Source organism: Sander vitreus, chromosome 4 (genome assembly GCF_031162955.1).
Source record: "Sander vitreus isolate 19-12246 chromosome 4, sanVit1, whole genome shotgun sequence".
Classification (NCBI taxonomy): Eukaryota; Metazoa; Chordata; class Actinopteri; order Perciformes; family Percidae; genus Sander; species Sander vitreus.
Window position 1 is genome coordinate 20,702,684 of NC_135858.1, and position 25,183 is coordinate 20,727,866.

The window sequence follows — 25,183 nt, forward strand, 5'->3', positions numbered from 1 at the left end:
TAAGATTATGTTGACATCAGCCTCACTTGTTAGGTTACACAAAAAAGGTTACACAGATCTGTTTTAATGAATCAGCTCCAGACCACCGCATTGGATGTATTGACCACTATAGTGGTCAGTGGATCCAAGCATACATCTGACTCATCAATCTAGTACAGCAAAACATGTTTTATCCTGGAGTCCTCAGTATTTTATTTATCATTTTTTCTTCCTATCTAATACTCTGTAAGCAATAATACTAGGGCTGTCAAACGATAAAAGTTTCTTAATTGCGATTAATCGTTGAAGTTCTATAGATTAATCGCATGTTTTATCACATGATTAAAATTCTATTATTTTGCATTTCAGAACTGTTTTTAAGTACATATTAACAATGGAAAGCCATTCTTACCAGTGTATCTTGATTGGGAATCAAATTGATGGAAAGAAAGTGACTTTGTGAACTTGATTTTAAGATTTGTATTTGTTTATTATATATTTAATCTAGTCACACATATGAATTTAACAACAACTTTGAATGCACCACGAGGCTGTAAATTTCATTGAACGCACCGTCTGTGTTTTTCCGACAACAGCAGCTGCAGATTGTTACGTCCCGGTGTCGGAATCCTCCACAGTAAAATACAGACACACTTTACACCGTTTACGCATGTCAGCATTTTAACCGTGTTTAATCCAGCTAAGCCAGCTAGCGTAGGCTAACGCAGCTGCTGCCTAGTATAGTGTTAACTAGCGCCACGTGCGGTGTGTTTCTGCTGCCTGCAACGCTCTGTTTCAGAGCATCAGAGAGAAGTGCAGACATATCAGTGGCACCAGAATGAGGCAACGAAAACTGCGTTGCTATTCCTGCAGCAGCAGGATGTGTTACGAGGAAGTACGGCAAAAATAGTAGCCTCCAGCCAGGGCACCGACGCAGTCGAAAGTGAAGTGAAAATAAATTAATAAATGGCGGCATGATTAATACGATAAAAATGAACGATTATGTTTCGCCTCTAATCGCATCACATGACGCAGTTAATGCTTGACAGTCCCACACAATACACCCGGGTGTTCTCATATATAATGGGTGAGGCAGAGACAAACACCACTAGATGTTAGTTTTAATGAATTCCACGTTATTTGAAGAAAGAATAAAAAAAAATCCACCAATTTGGTTTTGTGAATGGCTCTAAATAATGTGATACCCATGAACCTTAGTTGCCATTGCTATAGAGAAGAAGCCAATTAGGGGCGTGAATTAGGGCTGTAGTAATTTGAGAGTGCTTTGTTTTTGCATTTGGGAGCAAATTTCATCATAGTTACCACATTCATCCAAAATTGACCAAGAATCCAAAAGTGAACTGATTTAAACTGCTGAATGTATGTTTTGGATTGGAGTTGATGTTTCCTAATGAATTGCACCTTGATTGTATATACACATGCTTGTATCTTTGACTTTTGATCAAAGAACTAGATATTTTGAAACGCAATGCTCACCTTTTGTGATACTGATGATTCAAATGGGAGAGTTGTATACACATTCAAGTCTTGGAGGTGCTCCAGTTACAGTACCTAACATGGCCATATGCAGGAAATGAACAGGACATTTGGACCTCTTGGCGCCTAAAATAACTGTTCCTCTCTATCTAGTAACTCTATCATTGTAAACCGAATGTCTACATCTGCAACCCATGTGGACTATAAGTTATGACTTAGCCTTAGTTTGATCTACGGATATCCACAATTTCCTTTTTCTCACTTTTTTCTCCTTGTTGTCCTTCCTCAGAACTACACAGGTCAGAGTGGCGGCGGCGGGGGAGGAGGCGGAGGCGGTGGCTCAGGCAGTGGAAACGGAGCCGGGGACGAAGACTACGAGATCCCCCCCATCACTCCACCTAACCACCCCGAGCCTCCTCTTCTTCACCTGATGGAGCATGACTCTACAGGCTACCTCTGCCACTCGCTGCAACACAATGGGCTCATCAACCCGTATTCCTACCCAGAGCTGCCCACACTCATGATGTCTAATATGCTGGCACAGGACAGCCACCTCGTCTCCAGCCAAATGCCCTCGGTGAGTAGCACTAAGTGGACTGAACCATTCCACGGGGGCCTTGTAACACCACAGAGCTGATGTTTAAGGAGTGTTCATGATGGAGTCAGAGAATATTTTTTAGTAATGTTCACAAATGTTTCGGACAGTTTAAGCCTTTAGTAACAGTAAAAAAAATATTTGATACCTTAGAGGACAGCGGGTTGGACTCAAACTAAACCCTTTTAGTTTGGGGTGTGATTTAAGCTGTGCTGGCTTTTAACAAAACTGTAGGACTTTGAAGATTTAGTTTTTTAAATTTGAGATACCCAGGAGGACATAAGGGCAAACTATTAACCCACACACACACACACACACACACACACACACACGCAGATACAAAGTTGCAATTTAGGGGGAAAAAAGATGATGGAGCACACAAGAGATTGGACAAATTTGACTTTTAAAATGATTTTCAAAGCTTTTTGGATATTGCAAAAACATCCAAAACCAGCCATTTAAAAGATCTCTCTAATATGAAACAGATTACAACCCTATAAGGTAAATGTAATTTCCAAGACGTGAAGAAGGGGGCTAAGTAGGGGGACTGACTGATTGTTCAGCTGTAGCCATGTCAGCTCTGATGCATGGAGAAAAGGATTGTGGGTAAATCCATCAGCGTCATATCTACCTTCGACAGCATGCATCGGTCAATCTGTCAAGCCTTCAAACATGAATACGCACTGATTACTCCCTCAGCTCCACACAGAACTACTCCGCCACAAATTAACATCTCTAAACCGTAATTGCATTCAGGAGAACTGCAGGAAATAGAGCAGGTTTCTATCACAACAAATTATATATGTTAAGCTTATGCGTAATGTATAGGCTGCAATAAGCAAAGGATCTGCATTTAGCAACTCTTATATAGGATACATATGGCTCCACATTCAAAGTAAGCACTGAGAAAGAAAGAAAAGAAAAGAACACATTATATGGTCAACAATATCAACATGTATGCAACGATTTTTGTGTTCAGGGTTTGTAAGTCAGAATATCATACCTTCATAACTTGATATTGACTGCGATATAATAAAAAGATGCAGAAATAGCTACACTACACTCGACAGCTGTGCTTTTCTGGTAAAATAATAGATTGTATGCGGTGCATTATATAGTGCACATTTGATATTGTTCTTTTTCTGTCTGAGTCAGCCATGTGTTTAGTTTATGTTAATGAACAGAAAAGATAATCTGTTATATACAGTATGCATTAAATACAGACAGGTGCATATCAAGCATAATGTATTATAATTTTAATCATAAACAGGAGAGAAGATTGAACAACCATCAGCATATAGCCAAAATAAAAAAAAATAGATCTGAAATATAATCATACTATATATTATATATAATGTTGGAATATTCCCCCTGGGTATTGGATTCATGTGTCATTTATCTTCATATTCATTTCACATTTTGGTCATGACCTTTACTGTGGAGACAGTGGTTGATTGGCCAGTCTCTCGCTCGGCAGTCAGCATATTTGTTACTGCTACGGAGGGCCACACTGTGGTTTTAATAGATTGAGTATTTCAGGTTGTGGGGTAAAATGCATGAGCTTTGAAATGTTCATAATGACACACGATATGAACATATAATCAAAACACATACACTTTAAATGCTGGTAACTGCTGGTGATTGATATTCTGATTTATGTGGAGACACAAAGATAAATGCAACCCATATTGATTGTACAAATTAAGTTTATATTCAGGGTCATTTAGAAGCAAATAGATCAAGCAAAAGCCAAAAGAAATTACAGCTTTTAACCAGATTATCAGTGATCTTCAAAAAGTGTTATAACCTCCCAAACCTTGATATTTCTAACTGGCTCTGAGGGAAGCTCTTTGAACATACAGGAGACCTTTTCAGGGCTCTGCCTCAACTTCACTGCAAAAAGCAGCATATAAAGTGAACTCAGAAATTTCTAAGTCAAATAGGCTGCCTGGCGAAACTACCAAACCGTAGCAGAGGTTCATTTGTGCTGAGAACGGAGTGTCTATTAAACTGGTGCCTCACCTTGATACAGTCTGTTGAGCAGTGTAATTAAGCAAACTCTGCAGTTCAAACATGAGATTCTATCATAATGAATACCTCACTTGACATGGATAGATAAATAATGAGGGTTAATTCTAATTTTAGACAAAAAAATGCAGTATTTGAGTGCTATATGTAGATAGGAAGGGGTTTTGGTGCCGTGGACATACTGTTTGTGTCCAAGTGTGTCTATGTGTTTCTGTGTCCTCACTATAAACAAAATCTCTGCTGTTGAAATGGATCCACTACATCTGGAGGTCAGGCCTTATATTCAATCTTGAGCACATTGAAAAAAAAAATCCATTAGGGTTCATCTTTCCTGCATCAGCCATTCTATTGTGGTGCTGCAGTGAGATCTGTTTTCATCAGGCAGATTCAATACGTGAGCTGGGCAAAGAAAAGAGTGCAATAGAGTTGGATGAAGAGGGGAGGGGTGAGGATGGGAGAGAGAGAGAGAGAGAGAGAGAGAGAGAGAGAGAGAGAGAGAGAGGTGGGGGGTGTCGGGCGCGGGGGGAGGCATTGTGGGGAAGAAAGCAAGAAGAAATTGCAAAGAGGAGAGAGGTAACTCTTATTCAAAATGAGCATATACCTCCAGTTTTCTGTACCTCCTGGATTTCATTATTAGATATTTTAGAGATAACTCAGTTGAGTGAAATAAGGTTATTCTATCTCAACAAAAGGCTGAGAGCTTCTAGTTTCTAAATGTGTGCCTACGTGATTCAAGTATGAGGACGTTTGAAAGTACTCCATTGCAGGTGCAACAATATAAACATAAAATAAATAGGGCGATTATATAACAAAAAGGATTTAGAGTAGACAGCCGTATTACAGCAGCAATTGATCATAGTCAGGGAGCTGTTAGACACAATAGATAGTGCATGTTTTGTTTGTGGTGTTTGGGTGAACTGTGGGACTAAATGGTGTTTAGATCTAGATCTTTAGGTGGATGCAACAGTGGATTGTCGGTGTGGATCCTCCAGACCAATGGAAACTATCAAGAACTTCACTCACATGTAAATTAAAGACTAGAGAATATTAAAGAGTAAGATTACTGTGTGTCCCATGAAAAGACCAAAACCAACAATGCGTTAGTCTGTCTCAAATACTTCCCTACCCTGTCTGTTGTTTTCTGACCGAAGACAGATATACAAATCAGTCACAAATATTTTATTTACAGCAGCAGGATTGTGAATGTGGACTTGACACTGCCTATGTTCATGGTAAAGAAGGGACATGTTAGCCAGTGCAACAGTGGGCATCATTGATAGTAAAACAACAATGGAGGTCTTTGGCTACACAGGCAATACTTTAGTAGATCTAAATCGAGTGGTCAATTATGAAAATGAATCGGATAATCAGTCGTTTAGGTTATTTTAATGCAAAAGTGGCAAAATTCATTGGTTCCAACTTCTTTATATGAATATTTGCAAGTTTTTTAATCGACTATAATAGAAAATTGATTATCTTTGGGTTGTTGTTGGACAAAACAAGCAATTTAAAGTTATCAACTTTGGTTTTTGGGAAATTGTAATTATGGTATTTTTCACTATTTTCTGACATTTTACAAACCAAACCATTAATCAACTAGATGTCAAAAATAATCTGCAGATTAAACGATAATGAAAACAATTGTTCGTTGCAGACCCACTTGTTAGGATCAATACATTGTTGGATTTGGTTCATGGGATTTGTTAACTTAACAAAACTACTCAATATTGCCAGGCTAATCCGTTAAAGGCAGTTTAAATCCTCAACAGGAACGACAGGAGTTAATGGAAGCTAACTTTCCTGGCCAACCAGGTGGTGACGTTTTAGGTTTTTTAACTCCTCTGCTGACTCTCAAAACCTGAAAGACATAATTGATTGTACTCTCCTAATTTTGAAAAGAGGCCATTTTCAATAGATAAGGTTGTTTTTTGTTTGTTTTTTCTTGTGCTGATGCTTATTGTGTTGCGGTCTGAAGCCCCTCCTGGCCAAACCTGATATCTTTCGGAGAGCTCTTTTCTCTGATACTCTGATGCACTTGGCAGGGCCTCTCTCTCTCTCTCTCTCTCTCTCTCTCTCTCTCTCTCTCTCTCTCTCTCTCTCTCTCTCTCTCTTAATGCCCCCACTGTCATAGCATCTACAAGTTCCAAAACACATTAGACATTTAATAGCCATGCTCAGGTTGCATTGATCTTATCAACACAGCCCAGAAAGATACACATCTCTGCTGCTGCTAGTGAATCATTTCTGGTTTCAAAAGTGAAGTGGCCTTGTTGTTGTTATCTGTTGTGTCTTTATTTACACCAAAACTTGCCTAAAGCAAAACAATTTTATTATTGGCTTGATAGATTTATTAGCTTCACACACCTGTGCCGTGACAACTACATCTGCAATCTATTTGAACGGAAAGGCTCCATATTCAATTATAGTATATTTAAAATGCTTCACAAATTCATATGATCTGTGCCTGCGACTGGAATGAATTATCTTTGATGAAGTTTTTTTTCATCTTCCTCAATGATGCACGCAACATTAGCCATGCATCATCACTGGCTTGAGTGTGATGTTTTGAATATGTAACAGATGATGAATGTATAATCAGCCAGAGGATGTTATGTGTAGCGGCTATGTATTAGCAGAAAGAGCTATATGTAGTCTTGGCTCCATCAAACTCCAAGGTATTATCTCATTTGTTATCTTCCAGAATACAAGATGTGAATCCGCCTCAATGAGGGTCAGTTCATTTTTAATGAGGGTGGTCTACCAGCTGTATTCATATTCAAATTCATACTTCTAATTCCTTTTGTTACCAACATTTAAAAGTAGGAATTTCCTCACAAGCTTTTTATTTTCAATTGTTGAGGTTAATTATCAGGTCTTAATCCCACACTGATTGTCATGTTAAGTTTGGTGGATGCCTGTGTTTTCTATTCTTTTCTATTTTTTACTCGCAAGGCATTAAGTGCTCCTGGCAGGTGCTCGCTCTCCAAGCCTGCGTGAATGAAATATGAGCTGCAATGTCAACTGAACTTGTCACAGACAAGCTGGGATGAATTAATGATAAGAGAGCAGAGGTGTGTTTTAATGTGTTCTCTCTCTGATGGAGGGTCTCAGCAAACGTATTATCGCATACTGTACACCTGCCGGTTTCTGTATAAACATGGGACAGAGAAAGAGGTGGATTAGAGATAAAGTGGTGCATTTATAGAGAGAAGTCTTCGTCTACTAATTCTAGCTCTGAAATATGAATAGTACTGTACGTCACCTTGACTGTTATCAAGCGACTTTTCAGAAATACTGTCATCAAATGTGTTTAGACTTTTCCAATATGGACTTTAAATTTGTCTTACCTTAAAAGACTTCCTGCACTTTGAGGCTCTGCCTTATTTTATACTTTTCATTCAGATGAAGAAAACCTATTTCTCCTTTGAAAGACCTTCATTTTCAGTCATTTTTTAAAAAGGGATTAGAGCGTCTGCGGAAAATGATGGAATGTCTGGCGCTTTCCACCACAGTTCAACAAGCCCAGTGATAGAATGAGACTTGTATTAGTTATTCCAATGTTGATTCAGGCACAGATGATTTTAAATGATCAATGCCATCAGCGGAACAAAAATATCACTTGCTTGTTTGATGGCCCCTTGAAATCTGCAGGGGGAAAAATAAGTCTGTTCTTTAAACTGCTTCCCCCTTGTTTTATTTTGTTTACTTTTTTTGTCATTATTTATTTTCAAATTGTCCCTAAGGCTAATGTTCCATTTGGCATTTCCCACCTCCCTCTCCCATAAATGAACCATCACAGCCATAAATCACTGGACAAACAGAGACTTGTGCAAACCCTGAAAGGTTTAGAGATTTATGTAACACATTCATGTTTTCCACTTCCTCATTTTAGTACTCCACTGGTAAAGCCTAGCTAATAAAAGGTCCTATTAATATTTCCTGTTGCGTAGCAACGGCAGGCAGCAAGTAATAGCATTCTGTGGAAAAATAGATGACCGATAAGGAAAAATTCAATTCTTTTCTCATCTCCTGGGAGAAAGTGCCTTATTTCTCTGGCAATGTGATATGAAACTGTAGTTGTATATTAAGAAATATCTTAAAAGAAATATAGGTTATTTTCCAATTTCATCATTTTGGGTTTTTTTTTATTGCTGAATGGAACGGCAGCTCATTTATTTTCTCCACTCTGATAAAGTCGATTAACCTCGGATTAAGCTAATCAGAGGATAAGGTGCCGACTTAATTTCTTTCTTTTTAATCAGACATTCTAAATAGATGGTGTTAAATAACACACACACCGAACTTTAAAAGGATCAGTTATGTGAGACAAATTGCATTTAATTTATATTGCAGGTATAATTCAAACGTGTTTTGTACAAACACTGGCTAGCTTCTAAAGTATGGAGTGCTATACAAAGATCTCTTCTAATAACGCTGCCTATCAGTGTGATCACAGGTAATGGAAAAGGATCTCCACAGTGACAATTTTCAATTTAGATAATTCATCACATCGTATTTCAAAAACAACCAAGTAAAAGACGTGTTATCACACACGTGTTGTTGTCATCATCGCCCTCCTCCATACTGTCGATGTGTTTAACAGTAGCGTTCAAGCAAAGAACAGAAGCTAAAGAAACAAAGGCAGATTTCAGCTGCAGCAGATAGCCGGTGTTATGAAGCAGATACATAGATAAGGGATTTCATATTACACTTAGCCACAGGCCCCTGCTGAGATTTATCATGCCATGAAATCGTGTCCATATTGCACAGTGCCCTATCTCAACCATCCATCAGCTCATTCTGCTTTCACCACCAGGAATATTCTGCCCTGGTGGCGGCGAAGAGCCGTCCCATGTCATCTCATTCAGGGACGTCTCCCCTGCTGTGCCGCCAACCACCAGTCCAACACAACACTTCCACTCTGTCTGCTAATGTGCACAAGAGTGGCTTGAGCCAGGGTGATTAAACCACTTTGTGTATTCATGAACTACAGTTCGTAGTGTGCTGTGTTACTGTAATCCAGCACCAAGAGGCACAGGGTACAGGCAGAATTTACGGGTAGAGCTTGTCCTTGATGGTGCCAAGTAATCGAAAATGTTTCGAGAAATTATTAGATGATTGTCACAGTTTACATTTGATATTTGAATAGAAAGAAATGCTGTGGCAAAATCTCAAGAAAGACACAAAGTAAGTTGACGTATTTTTGCTGTGACTTAATTTTCACAGCATTTACAGGATTTACTGCTTTTTATTTGGGAAATTGTGTCTGTTTTATTAAAAAAAAACAGTTAAACAATGAAAACAATAATAATCCAAAAAATCTGTTATTTTTTATTCCTACTAAGAGTCACTCTTAGTTGCAAACCAGTGGCTCATTTGTGTTTTCTTTCCATTTTCTTTTACCACATCTATTTTCTGAGCTGTCTTTGTAGCAACAAACCATGACCTTTAGTGATTGGTCTTGCAGTAGGAAATACAACATTTAGATGTGTTGGGACATTTAATCTGGGTGAAAACCTGTTTAGAGTGATCTGATTCTTTTATAAAAACCAGTATTTTTTGTGTGTGTTGAAAATCAGTAAAAACAAAAACAATAAGCCCCATACATACTGTATCTCAAGGTGTGATGCAGTGAACCGTGTGAGCTGTGTAGCATACCAATAGCAATGAGTTAATTTGTTTGTTGTTTGTCTGCCGTATTTGTTATAGTTCAAAGCTGAAGAATAAGGAGAAGGTGGCTTCTATCAGAAATGTGTGAAATTTCTCTGTGAGAGGATTTTACACACATGAAAATCACCTCGCTATAACCTGCACTTGTGTGGCACATACAGTACTGTGTGCGCCTACTTTTTATTTGTGTGCTCTTTCTTGTTTTTGTGTTCATTATTTCTGCATCTACATTCACTTTTTTGTTGTGCGAGCGCGGGCACGCCCACACACTATTGAAGAATATTTACACACACACACACACACACGGTTTGACACGGCAGTCAGGAGTCTCATTAGTGAGAGCAGAGGAGCCTTGCCTTCTGCTGTCAAGAGTGTGTGTCCCTACCGCTCCTCACAACCGTCTCCTACATGTCATGTCAGGCAAGGCTCTGATTCTCTGACGCTGTGCTTTGTGAGGTGAGCTCAGAGACACGCCCGGGCTGAGAGGGAGCGAGACGGAGAGTAAGAGACAGTGAGAGAGAACAAGAGAGAGAGAATAAGAAAGACTGAGGAACAAGAGAGGGAACTGTGGGGGGGGTGGAGAGAGAGAGAAAAGCAAAGGGGGTTCTGACATTAGCAGTAATGAGGAACATGGAGAATGGTGCCATGGGGGACATCATGACATTACTATCTGCAAATAAACCACTGTCTTGTTGCTGCCACGGATTCACTCTGAGGCATTCAGGGTGGTACAGTACTTTTCAAACTAACAGTCAATCACAACCAGGCACATCGGCATCTTTGTGCAAACGCTTAGCTATACTTTGAGATTTATTAATTAACAATAATAATAACAATAACAGGCGTTAAGTACTTTCCACACAAAGGAAAACAAAAAAATACCAACACAAGGGGTTGTTAAGTACAGCATCATAAAAGTAGACCTTCTTACCATTTACTTTTGTTATAACTTCACTTCTGTTTCTTATTTTAGTGTTTATCTGCATGGCACAACTTAAAAAGTCATTCCTAGGTATTTCTTTTGAAAAAATCAAACATGTTGGCAACTTGGCACATACTCTGTTTGGCTTAGAGAGATATAGTGGCAAACACCCTTTCAACAGTTTGGCTATAAGACATTCTTTGAAATAGCTTTTTCTCTCTTTTCAAGTTTGTGTTGAAACTCGTAATTATTTCCTCATGCAGTTGGTTTGTGAGGTATTGCTGTTTTTCTGCCAGATTAATTACTTGATCACAGTTCAGCGCAGGAGGTGTAAGAGCAAGTATTTCACATTTTTCCTTTTGACTCGCATGTAATTGGAACGATTGAAAGTGACCTTACAGTGTCTTGTTTTGGCAACATGAAGTGACTGCCAAGCTGTTAAATAAAATTAGGTTTTAATAGTGTGTTGCTAAATGCAGTTGGTTGGTAGTGCACCTGGATCATAGTATCATATTACAGCTGAATCAAAGTCTCCTTGTGGTATTGAATGATATTTTATAAGTCATCTTGACTACTTTTAAAAAAACACATCCAATTAAGCTTCGACAAATACTTAAAACACTCGTGTTTCTTCTTCTCAAACATCCTGGCTGCATCTGCTGCCCATCATATCTCCTTACTTAGCATCTGTCTGATGTCACAAGAAGGCAGAAGCAGCGTTTTGCCTTTGCTTTCATACTTAAGTAGCGTATGATTCATAAATCCACACTCTTATTAATTCTCCTCAGCTTGAGTAAATGACCCTCCTGGGTATATATAAGCTTGATAAACCGAAGACATGGATGGAGGGAGAGAGAAGAAGAGAGAGAGAGTGAGGAGAGGGAGGGAGGCTCTGAGGCTCTTTGAGGAACAGAGTTGTTAGTGCTTTGCCCTCGGGGTGAATGAGAAGTATCTTTGAGGGTTGTGAGGCGCGGGGTTGACTCCCCACCTAAAGGCGTGTTTACCAGCGTGTTGCACGGCGGCTGGGCTTTTGAAGGATCAGTCTTGAACGCGCCTCTAATTAAAGCTGTCATGGCTGGGTGCCTGCAGGGATAATGTTCTATTATTATAGTCATTTGTTTCAATTAAACGCTGGGTGATTTTACAATAGCAGCCGTGAACCTGTGTGAGTGAGCCATCACTCTAAACAAGATGGCTCCAGTCAAGCAGAGAGCGAGGAGAGGAAAGTCTCAGGACTCTCTGAAGCATTGATCACTGTGTATTCAAACAGGCCAGGACGGGACAGAGAGAAGGTCTGAAGGTCTGATAGAACAGATTAAAGCAGGTGATGTTTCTTCAAAAATCGAAATACTAAAATATATCTATGTTGGGGAGAATGCTTTATCACTAGCGAATACAATTCATCTTTCATTCACATTTCAAACTAAATGAACTAAAAGTGCATTGACTCTGAACTTATTTAGGAACTGACACACACTAAATCCTTATTTAGTTAATTTTAGATGATGATAAAAGTTGAAACACAGCATTTATTGATTCTTTAGCATCACTAGGCTGGTTTATTATGATGCCAGGGCAATAAAACCTTGCATAGAAATCAACCTGCTTATTTAAATGATGAAACAGATGCCACTCCGGTGTAATCATCATAAGGACGGAGCAAGGTTAGCTGCTTTACTGTCCTCTGGTGTGAATCTCTTCTCTTTCTCCTTGTAGCTGTATAGGGCTCTCTTCTCCCCTTTTCTCATCTCTGTGCTGTTGGTCAAATCCCCTTAGCTAAATCAAATGGTGCAGGCAATTGGAGCAGCCGTGAAACCATTTCAAAGGTAAGGTCAGCAGGAGCAGGGGAACAATGGCTTTGTGATATTCCATCTCACACACAATGTGCTACACATAATTGGAAAGCCTTTGTTATTTGACTCCCATTTGACTATGATGTACAAGATGTGAATACAAACACGACAGGCGTAACGATGGCAGAGGAACACGTTCACACCGAGTTTCCTGGCTTTACATCACAGTTTAGATCTGCCTGGCTGCTCATCACCAAAAAGCAATATCTAACTGTCCCCTTGGTAACTTTGGAGATGGATTTTAGTACTTAGGTTAGTGTTTTTTGTGTCTTTTTTTCTCTCGCTGTTGTCATACTTTTTTACACTTTCCGCAGCCTCTTTCCTTTCCTCTTACTTTTCCTCTTCTCCATTTATAAGAGACTGTGATCCCCTGGGGCTTTACAACAAACAACTAAATTGCTGGAGGTTAAGCACAGCTATGACAATACCCAAGAGAACTCAGAATCCAACTTAATAAATAATCTAAATATAGATTAATGTAAATTTAGGGCACTGCATTGCTCAAGTTGGCAGCTATTGGTTTATAGTTGTACCACGAAATACAGCAGAAAAACCAGAACGACGATGAGCAAAGTGTTCAATGAGTCAGCTGCTTCAACATAGAATAAGACTACTTGCAATGTTAGCTTTCTCAAACTATAACCATCTATTGGGTTTACCCCCACTAAAAAAACAACAAAATCATATTCATGCTGCGTCACCGACCAAGTCATATATCCAGAAATAAAATAAATACTATAGGTGGTCTATGTCAACAGTCCATTAAAAAAGTCAGTTTATGTTGAATAGTAAAGGTAGAGAGCAGTGACCAAACAAGTCATGTTACTCACAGTGCACAACCCCGACCCCCCGACCCCCCCATTAGGAATTAGCATACAGTACCTATGGCAACCGGCAACCTTTGTCAGATTCTTTCATAATATTTGTACAGCCGTCTGCTGCTCTCTTTATTTAGCTCAGGCTTGATGGCGCTATGTGATAACTTCTTGCTCTCTCCGACTCACCCAGGTGAAAGCACTGCCTAAAAGCAACCAGAGACATTTAGGAGTAGATTAGCAGAGGAGTGTTTTGATTAATGATCACTAGTCCTTTGGGTGTTATACTGTATATAGCTGCTTCTAGTAACTGTAATATCGGAATGCACCCCTTCATACAATCAGTGTCTTCGTGCTTGCATTGATATGTCTTTACAGTTGCTATATATACTGCAACTTCTACTATCAGTTTCATTAGACTTTCACTGGAATGCAATGTGTTTCTGTATTTTTGGTGACTTACTGCTTCATTATTTAGGATAGAGCACTCAGCTCTAATGGAAATTGAGTCAATGCTATGAAATATGAGAGTGAAGATAAAGAATGGCATATGAAATGTGATTCAAAATAAAATCAAGAAATACAGTGAGTTATTTATTCGTTTGTTGAAAATATTTTTCCACTACAATCTCCACCATTCCCTCCACGAAAGTAAGGCAAATCAGTATGTATTATATTGTCACAATTTTAGAAAACAATGTGACTCAAATGAATCCCTGAAAATAGGAACTTAAAACTAGATATGTGTATGTCTGTACACTTGCAAGGCCGACACCCAGTACCCACAATGCCTTCCACTGGTGAACTCCTCTGCTCTGCATGTCTCCTACTTGTTTATATTAAACATGGTGTGGCTCAGATTAAAGGGTGGCAATATTGCCTGGAGGCTGTTGCTATGGAAATGTGTCTGCTATAGCTATGATAGGCCATTCATGTTTGATTAATTGGTTTTTCAATGCTTCTTGGTTTGTGAGGACCCTAAAGAGCAAGTCCATGGAAAATGGAAAATTAATGGATTTCTATTTCCTTCTCCCCTTTCTTCCTCTTTCCCCCCCTGTCTTACTACTTATTTTTGCTGAAGCTATTTCCTCATGTTTTAAGAAGTGTAGTGATGGTGTTTTGAATTATGATTGGAAGTTGGATATTGCCGTGGATGGGGGAGGTTAGAGCTTGGTTATTTGAAATGCAAAAGGAATGTCTTTGTTCATGGCTGCCTTTTGTGTGTAGCTGCTGAGGCAAACACAGAATCTAATGTCGTGTGAATATTACAAGTTTTCAAAGCAGGCCAGGGCCTCGTACAACATTACTTTGTTGTGCATTTTTATTCGAGCAATCTACTGGGACCAATTATGATTAGAGAGCCGAGCCTTCATCTTTGAACCTCTACTCATGTTTATCAAGACCTCATATGCTCGGGCCTTTTTCAATTTGATGTTTTTAGCACTTCACTAATGTATTATTTAACTCATAAATGTTTCAAAGAGCTAACAAATGCTAGTTCATCACTTTCTGATCTTTAAATTGCCAAACATTCCCATTTATGCCTACATTAAAAGCATCCTTTGGTCCATGCTCATGTTCTGTCCTGATGAATCTTGAAGAAAAGCTTTTCATGTAGTAATTATTGAAGATCTTTTAAGATGGCTAAGAGCAGAACTTTGTGAGAGTCTGATTCTGTAATCACTGTGAAGGGTGTTCTCAATGTGGGGGTCCTAACTCCAGCTGTGAGCACTGTTTTTGTTTCTATTTGTAGGCCCCAAATGTTGAAAAAGGTGTTGTTTAACTTAGCAGTAAGTAATACTTTTCTCTTTCATAGCGCACAGTGAGCATGATATATCTGCAGAGGGTTGATAGGGTTATTCATCAATGTCATTGACGCAATGATTGCTCTGCAAGGTGCTGTGATTTCTGGCTTCTTAAAACTTCCACCAACCAGGTCACTGTGTCTTGAGGACCCCGGAGGGCCTGCACTTGTTGCATTTCCTAGTGATTGCCTTCCTAGTAATATACAGTCATGTGAAAAAATTAGGACACCCATGCTAAAGTTGACTAAAAAGAGGAATAAAAAAATCATCTTTTGCAAATTGATCTTAATGCCTTAATTAAAAAAATGAGGAAAAATCCAATCTTTAAGGACACCAGTTTTCTTTGTGAATGAATAATGTATTGTAAATAAATAAATGTTCTTCCTTGAAATACAGGGGGCATAAGTCAGTACACCTCTATGTTAAATTCCCATAGAGGCAGGCAGATTTTTATTTTGAAAGGCCAGTTATTTCATGGATCCAGGATACTATGCATCCTGATAAAGTTCCCTTGGCCTTTGGAATTAAAATAGCCCCACATCATCACATACCCTTCACCATACCTAGAGATTGGCATGGGGTACTTTCCATAAAATCATCTCTCAATGCAAATCCAACCAGCTATTAGGCTAACTGATATAAAACCGTGCCAATCTCTAGGTATGGTGAAGGGTATGTGATGATGTGGGGCTATTTTAATTCCAAAGGCCAAGGGAACTTTATCAGGGTGCATAGTATCCTGGATCCATGAAATTATGATTTTTTTTAGTCAACTTTAGCATGGGTGTCCTAATTTTTTCACATGACTGTAAGTAGATAAAAGTCAAAGAAATTATGGATCATACCTTAAACTTTAATAGAGCGCTCCCTTCAAAAATATAACATTTTGAGTTAAGTGATAAAAGGCCTGCATGTTACATGGCTGAATGTTGAAGCAATGCAAGGTTTGGCTCAAGGGACAGTTTCCCTAATGGCTTAAAAGTGTGGAAAACTTGATTTTTTTTATATAGATAAACCTGCAAAAACCTTTTTTTGGCTGCTTGAGCATGTTAGCAAACAGTTGCTTATTTTCCACATCTAGCATATACAGTAATATTAACATTCATTTGGAGTTGTTTCTCATTGAAGCTCTGTTTTTGGTCTCCACTAACTCCTAAGAAAAAAATATCTGGCTCTTTAGCTGCTAAATGCGCCACTATGTTCACCAGCAAGTCGCTAACTGTTTCTGTCTGCCGTTTGATACGGAGTACAGTGAGTTTTAAGAGCATTTTTGCAGAAAACATCTGCTTCCTCTGGACTGTGACTATCACACTATAAAAGCTGTGAGAATGAACCAAAAGAGTTTAAAATATGCTAAAACGCTCCGTATAGCTAAGGGGAGTCTCTGTAGCTTTATCACTACAAGCAGTCATGTGATCTTTGTAATATAAAATGTACTGCTTATAGCTGCTATAAGCTTGTAATAGCAGATTTCACTTCTTCTAGTTTGTATTTTGACAATGATTGTTCAATAATTACAATTAAAAATCTAATCTTTGAAAAGGTATGCTTGGTTTATATTTGCTTGATTGACATCTATCTTAGCCATTCACAGCGAGCCGTTTTAAACGCTGCTCTCATCAGATTCCATCCAGCTCCAACTCATTGAAAATCTAGATTTTCTGCCTGACTCCAGTAACTGACAAATATGGCAGCAGGCCAAAAACACAAAGGCTACCAGGATTCAAAATGATCTTTCAGAAAACTATGAGGTCATGTCACAGATGCTATATTCATGTTTTTCTCTATCTCAGAACCATCGGCTATCGGTCTGACGATAATTTAGTCTCTGGGGACAATGGCCAATATTTTGGGGTTTTGCTTGCCAAGACTTCCTCTTGCGTGCGCCGGGTCCAATTTACAACTAGAGACACGACAATGGAGTTAGAGTTAAGAGACAACGTCTCTATGAACAGATATCTGCATATGAATTCAGATAAATAAATACATAAACTAATAAAAAGCAAAATCGTCGTCAGAAAAGCCGATGGCTTTTCCACCAATTCACTCTTTTACTCTTCACATGCACTCTTCACCTGCATTCAACTAAAGCCCGCTCAAATACTAACTCAATACTGCTCGTACTAGAAACGAACTACAAACGAAAACCAGAACACTTCCGGTACCAAAATCTTGTCCCGTTGCCTACAGATTCTGCATTCATATACAGATATCTGTTTATAGAGATTATGTGTTTATAGTGTGTTTAGTTAAGAGTGAATGGTACAGCATTAGCCTTTAAGGAGCAAAGTACATGTCTTCTTTAATGTCTTAGTGAGTTGTCTGATCAGTCGCTGTTGAGAGACTATATATGTTTTTAGTTTTTTAGAGAGCTACCTAGTATTCAAAACGTGCCCCTGTATGAAGGTCAGTGCTAAAGTCAGGTACCAAAAAAGTAATTTAGATGAACTTAGCCTGCAAGTTTAAAAATAGTGCCTTTTTGTCTTGAGAAGACAGTTGAAAAAGAAAAAAGAAGCTTTCTAACCACCGGCCTCAGTTTAAAAATGACGTGTAAGAGTTTTTTTTGTCCATCTCTTCCAACAGACACATTTCCCTCATTACAACACACAGTACATTACAACATATCTGCATATACAGTATATATATATATATATATATATATATATATATATATATATATATATATATATTTATATGCATGTATATACATATTTCTCAAATTTGAAAATGTCATCTCCACTTCGAAGTCTTTGCATATTTGGCTAATTGGCAAACTTTTATTACTTTGAGTAGAGGAGAAGATAGTAAAGCTGGTGTTCTTCTCTCACCCCAGATGCAGGAGATGGCTTTGCACCACCACCACCACCACCAACAGCAACACCGTCACCATCAGCACCCAGACGGCGCTCATTATGACCCCACCCGTAACCACCCCCTGATTAACAGTTCACCTCCGATACTGCCAAACCCCATGAGTGCACTGACCCAGCTAAACCCTCATGTCAGCAGGAGTGCACTGCCTCATGGTTCCCCCTCACCTCCCGGAAGTAAATCGGCCACACCCTCCCCCTCAAGCTCCAATCAGGAAGAGGAGACTGATCCTCATTCGAAGGTACTGATGTAGCAACACTTGTCCGGCTTGTAGTAGTGGAGTAGGAGGCGATGGCTTGGCAGTGCTCCTCAGAGATGGTTCCCATGCTAACTGTCTATACAGGGATCTGGGGGTAGCAATGCTTGTGCTTTTTAATGGTTTGGCTGGAAGACTTGCATGGTTACAACATTTTGCAGTTGATGGGAACAGGAGCCATGTTTGAAATATTGACTTGATTGAATTTACGTGTAGAAACCAACTTGACTTTGTTTTAGTTATTAAAATGTTCCCTTTTTCTTTATTCTGAGCAGCACATTTCCAAAGTCTGGTTCACAGAAACACAATCTTCCTTTGGTCCTTTTGTGCGAGATCATTTTACCCTCAGACACATTTATTTCCCAATGACACAGTTGCAAATAGCTGACAATCCATTACCACCATGGCATGCAAGTTTGTTGGCAAACTCTTACGCACACATGACATGAGACATGAAATCTTTTCCCCTAAAAGTAATTTAAAAAATATTGTAAATGTTCTTTCTAAAGTGAAGAGACCTCCTTTATTTACAAATGTGATGGATATTTTCAGTAGCGAACCATGGGGTCTGGCCTTGGGCCTTCAACGTCGCAAAGTCATAATGTTTTTAGATAGTCAGTAGGAATCCGCTTCTTGCTCCGCCTGTCAGATTGCCCACGCCCCCCTACCTGCCCGCTTGCATCTAGGCGCGTCAATCACTGCAGCCTTCAGGAAGGCGTAGGGCTATGTTTCAAATACTAAACTAACACACACACTCCAGACTTCTGTCCCGGTCATTAAGTCTTAACCAATGAGTGACCAAGCTGTAACCTTTTTGTCTGCCTAGAGACAACAACAACTAAATCTGATTGGATAACTCTATTTTTTAAGGTTTCAGGACACTAACACTGTCATTTTTGAAGCAAATTTGAGTTGCTAAAATTAGAACTAAAAGAGAGAATTATCTTTAATTTAAATATGTTTAATATTACATTTAAAATGCTAAATGTTGGGCCTTCTCTGGAGTCCTAGAAGTCCCTAAGGGTTCCCCTCTGGATATTTTAATGGTTGATCATCAACAAAGCAGATACAAGGTGTTGATCTTAAGGTCTTATTTTGTCTTGGGATTATACCATCTGGTTTGAAAGCTACCACTCCTTCATTTAAATCACTCATTCATTCAAATAGGAAAAGGATACTGGTTTACATTTGTTTGGTTTATGTAAATCTGTGAAAACTGCTTTCATAAATTGCCCACCAACCAATGTCTCTGTGGATTTGCATGGTTTATCAGGGGAACGTGAATGAGTGTAAACTTGAATCTGCCACAACCACAGTGTTTCAGATTCATCTGTGTATTTAAATGCTAGCTTGCAGTGAGACAGTACAACAAGAAGGGGATCCTTTAGTTAAAGAAAATATATTTCCCTGCGTATACATCTCTTCTGTGCTTCTCACTGTGTATGCGAATAAAAATGATTACTATCTCTCCTATCAGTAAGTAATTCCATTTGCTCTCTTCAATTCACTCTGAGACCACATCAAAGCCAGAGCAGAAACAGCAAGTGATTTAAAATTCCTTTCACCCCTAGCATGAAATGTCAGAATTTATGACTTGCTGGACAACTGAAAAATAAAGATTTGAAAAGGTTTGATAAATTCAACTAACAGGTGTTTTTTTTAAAAAGTAAGGGGAAAAAAATGCTGTCAACAAGTAGCAGTCTCAAATTGTTACTGTCTGTGAATCATTGCTGCAATATTCAAACGCTGACTAAACAGAGAGCTTGATTTGTGGACTTATTGAAGTTTACATGCTTCACCAGGACTCAATGTTATAAGCATTTATCAGAGATGCAATAATTCACTCCAGTTGACGGTAGGCCTCGTTTTTGCAGTGTCAATAAGTTGTTTTGTTTTTTGTGTGTTTTTGATGGTCTTCCAGATCACGGGCGAGAAGCGGCCGTCTTCAGAGATGATGAAGCCCAAGCCCAAGCCCCAAAAAAAGAAGAAGAAGAAGGATCCCAATGAGCCTACAAAGCCTGTGTCGGCCTATGCCTTGTTCTTCAGAGACACCCAGGCAGCCATTAAAGGACAGAATCCCACTGCCACCTTTGGAGACGTATCCAAGATAGTGGCCTCCATGTGGGACGGACTGGGAGAGGAGCAGAAACAGGTAGATTCATTTTGTGTACATGTACATCTTTAAGTACAGCATTAAGTGGCATCTAGCGGTGAGGTTGCTGATTGCTACCAACTGAATTATCCTTCCCTCACCCCTCCCTTTCTGATCGTGTAGTAGAACCTACGGTGGCCTTCAGGTAACGTCAAAGCTTGATAGATCCCCTTAAACCCTCCTTTACAGCAGGACTATATAACAAATTACAGATGAAAAGTTATTGTTTGATTAATCAGTGTTAGATTTGAACCTGCAATATTAATTTCATTTTCTGGCCATGTGGGCGCAGCAAAAACAAGCTGTGAACACAACACTGACACTGACATGACTGAATCATCTTTTGAGTTGATATGGGGAACTTGGTAACAAACAATTGCCTATTTACACATGTGGATTAACATTTATTTGGAGTCATGTTTCTGTCCACCTGGCAAGTCCAATATTTACTTTCCTTTTAGCTCTGGTTTTGGTCTCCACCATAGGTGGAGTTTCACATTTGAGCCAGGGGCTGCAAAAAAAAAAAACTCATTGTAGCAGCTGAAACCTGGCCTACCACTTGGGGAACACAGCACGAGCACATATGGACAAAACAAACATGCTAACTAAACATATATGTTTATTTTTAAAGCAGATTTTAAATTCATTGTTCATTGCAATTTAACAATCCGCCCTTATAAAATCCAATCGCGGCACGGCTGTCTTGGAACACAATAGACGGTGGTGGAATGCCCCGACACTTAAATTCAACTAAAATGTAACCGTGAACAATCAGTGTTGGACCTCCAGTCTGTTGAGACGCCTCTCCAAACGCAGAAACGAAGCACAATCACACCATAAAACAGAGACATAAGACACGTTGAGAAAAAAGATCCGTATTTTGTCGTAATCCAATGACACGGAAAAAAAGTAATCCACAGTGATCAGTAGATCCACAAACAGAGTCACAGTGTATCCAGCAAGGCCGATACGAGCGTCACATTCACCAGCCAGCTCCAAACAGGTGAACGAGGCCTCTCCACTTCACCGTTTAAACAAAGTGGAATAAAACATAGGCTATAAAAGTCCAAATCTACGCAAAACGCGCAATCAATTAGTAAACTGACAGCAAATTTATATAGGCTACATGGCATTTAGGCAACTTCTATTGCAACGTTGGCACGGAAAGATGTCCAGACTAGTTCAACAGTCATTTTCGTTTTTTGCGTCCTGCATATATGTCGACAATGGTCTTAGGTGAGAGGCAGAGCCCTGAAAAAATATTTTTTTTAATAAAGCAGTATATGAAATAAGATGTATTACCTACCACCATTTGGTGTTTTGTGTTATTTAAAATATTTATAAAAGATCTGGTCATGCCAGACGTAATTATTCCACTCGTTTTTGAAACAGTGCAATTTCCCAGTTTCAGCCACCAGGGGGGGCAGTGCTCCCCCTGCCCCTCCGCAAACTCCACGAATGGTCTCCACCAACTTCTGAGGTAAATAGCTGACTCTTTACCTGCTAAATGCTCCGCTATGTTCACCAGCTAGTCGCTAACTTTATCTGATAATTGGTGCTGGAAAGATAGTGTATGGTGGGTTTTTTTTAGCTTTTGTGCTGAAAGCAAACCAAAAGTAAACCAAAACAAAATAGTTGCGTGCTGGAACACCAACACGTTGCACTGTAAAAATATATTGATTGCAGCTGCTTTAGGCTGCCGATTACAGTATTTTCCTACCTTTCAATCAAGGTACTACCTATAGTTGACCAGCCACCACTCAAATGTTAGTAACTAGCATGAAATGAGTAGACATGAAATGTCTACTAGCCAGTTTACATTTTAGGTCACCATCATGCAAATTCACAGGTCAGGTTCACCCCACATACTGTAAACTCTGCAGAGCGCTCACAGCTTACTGAGTTTCTCTGCACACACTGCGGGCAAACTGAGACTGATTTGTATCTATGTATCTGTGTCATGCAGCTACAAAAACTTAAATTGATAGATTTATGTTGATAGGAATTTTCCTCAGTGCAGCTCTTAAAAACACACAAACATACGTACATGAAATATGCAAAATAAGAGCAGAATTTTTTTTTTGTTATAACATTTATTCATCCAAACATACATTATGTTTGGATTAAGTAATAAAGTGCTTTAGATAGCTTGCAGCTCTAGTATTGCTTGTCACTTTAGTATGTCCTTCTGACTAGTTAATATAGTACCTGGCAGGTAGCCAATTAGAACATTTTAACTGGAAGGGTAGTCAAGTTAAATGGTTTATATAGACATAAGAGCACCTTTCATATGGTGTATTACATGATCTACAGTACATCCTGTAGACAGTAGATCTACCCAGAAACCCTGGGTATGATGAAGCTATCAATTTCAAAACTGTATTAGCAACATTATTTGTTTGTTGTATGCTAAAAATGCATAATAATATGTATTAAAGAAGTGGAATGATAATGCAGCACCAGAAAATTAAGATTTTTGTTCTAAAATTAGATAGTTGTCCTCTGCTCTCTATAAAGACATCTTGCATGACAGTGAAGCATAGAAAATTCTTATTTTATGAAGTGAAAGTCACGAATCTAATGCTTTTGAATTTTCTTTTTTTACACATGTATTTATGAATTAGACATGCACCAACCATACCGAATCAACTGATAGAAATTGAATTATTATGCAGTGAAAATCATATATTGAAAGAAGTGAAAAGTCTGTTACCATCAGCAGTGTAGATATATTTCCCTGCATATTTCAGGAGTCAATTTAATTTTATTACAGCCTGACCTGTCCATATGGAACTGCGTTAACATTTACTGCAGTTTAGAGCATTTCCACCGTGCACATTTTCTATTTCATTTTAACATTCCGGACCAACAGACAAAGTCAAAGAGGTTTCTATGTGTTTGTGGTGACAAATGATGGTGTGAAATGAATGGAAAACGAGACAGTCTGATGATCATGCGCAGACTCATATTTTTAGAATATCCAGTCAGGGCGCAGCCTATTGGGTGTCAAATAAAAGCACCTGTCTCCATGACAAAGTACAGCCCATTCTCCTCAGCCCCAGCCACCGTCGACTAGAGCCTATCTAGCATGTGTGTGTTTTTCTCCCACCAAACCTACTTTATACGCTGGACTTTGGAGGCCGTCTGTCCCTTTTATTTGCAGTTAATTTTTGCTGCCTTCACCGGGGCTCTTCACCATGAATCTTCATTTCGCCGCTGACACCCTTGAATGTGAATTCCTCATTTCCTGTCCTTTTATTTATATCTGTTGCCTGGTGATTTGATCATGCTGGGAATACAAGATTAGCAATTGCCTTGTCCTTGGTTTTGCCTCAAGGACATCTGCTCCTGAAATGTTATTGTTTGTGCTTCTTAACCCTTTGTGTCCTGGCTTCTTTTTCACCTTAGATTTCAATTTTTCAATCCAATTAAATTCAATTTGCTTAATTGGCATAACAAAATAACATATTGTTGCCAAAGCAGTTTACAGAAAATGTATAAACATATCACATATTAAATACATAGGTGTCACATAGATTCTATACTGTACTGATCACTACAAAACACACTATATTACAAAACAATTACATTACACAATACAATACTTTACAGTTTTGTACAATGTAGTATAATTACTATACAATACTAAACAAATCTGTAATTTTGGGATCCTGTATAGATTTTCTCTCTCTCTCTCTCTCTCTCTCTCTCTCTCTCACACACACACACACACACACACACACACACACACACACACACACACACACACACACACACACACACACACACATTATTACCTGGCAACAGAGACAAAACTAACAAAAGGGCAATTCCACCCATTTATTGTGCCATTCCACAGCTAATTTTTTTATTCGTTTGTACATTCATGTGTTTAATCAGAAGTGTCACTTTGCAAGACACATAATTAACTTGAGGTAATGATGTCATTATGGAATGAAATGTAGGACTCTGTCTGGGCAATAACATTGTGATTGCTCCAATTATTCTCTGTGACTAACACTGTCACTTATTCCTGCACAACAAATGGATAAACTTGATAGCTGTGTAGTTACAGAGTGTGTCCAATGCTGCTACTGCATGTTACGTAATACTCATTACAGTCAAAAGATATTCAAATATCTTATGTCTTTGGTATGAACAACATATTATAGCATACTGTATCCATCACTGCTGCTGACCAGTAATGTTGAAGTGAAATGCATTTAGCATTAAAACCCTTCTTATCTTAAACATTTTCAATATACTGCTTCAACTTCTCTTTCCCTGCTCTTGACCTGCTGATGTATACGCTGTTACACCTTTTCTTTTTTTCAACCTCGGCTGTCACGTCATCTCTATAGGACCGATGAGGTGTGTTCTATAATGTCACAGTCCGACCCTCTGGAGCCATGCAGGAGCACCAGAATGTAAACACAACCCTTCCCCTTCCCCTACACAGCTTTGTTTTAACTAGAACATGGCCCCTGTTTCCAATTACTTACAGTACTTCTCAAACGCACCACGCAGTGGAATTCACATAAATGCATTGAAGGCGGCATGTTTTATTGCTGTATTTTATTGAGGAAACGATCAGAAGTGTCATTGTTGTGATTTGTATTCTTTTTGTGATTCTTTTTTTGAGCTTCAATGTGCATTTTCCCCACTTTTGCTCATTTTGTTGTGTCGCCCTTGAGTGTGGTAGAACAAAGTGTTTCTTTTTATTCATGTTTATGTTCATAT

At 38.8% G+C, this 25,183-nt stretch overlaps 1 protein-coding gene across 7 annotated transcripts in view; it reads left to right on the forward strand.

The window, feature by feature from the left end:
• The window catches only part of tox2 (TOX high mobility group box family member 2), a 113,928-nt gene that overhangs the window by 80,333 nt on the left and 8,412 nt on the right, over window positions 1-25,183 (forward strand). For 5 of the 7 annotated variants that reach the window (XM_078248963.1, XM_078248965.1, XM_078248967.1 and 2 more), the window contains 3 exons: window positions 1,766-2,053; window positions 17,998-18,275; window positions 20,200-20,443. In XM_078248963.1, coding sequence (XP_078105089.1) covers window positions 1,766-2,053; window positions 17,998-18,275; window positions 20,200-20,443 — 810 coding nt within the window. Of the gene's footprint in view, window positions 1-1,765; window positions 2,054-17,997; window positions 18,277-20,199; window positions 20,444-25,183 lie in introns of all 7 variants that reach the window. The other 2 variants (XM_078248962.1, XM_078248968.1) reach the window with 2 other exon arrangements.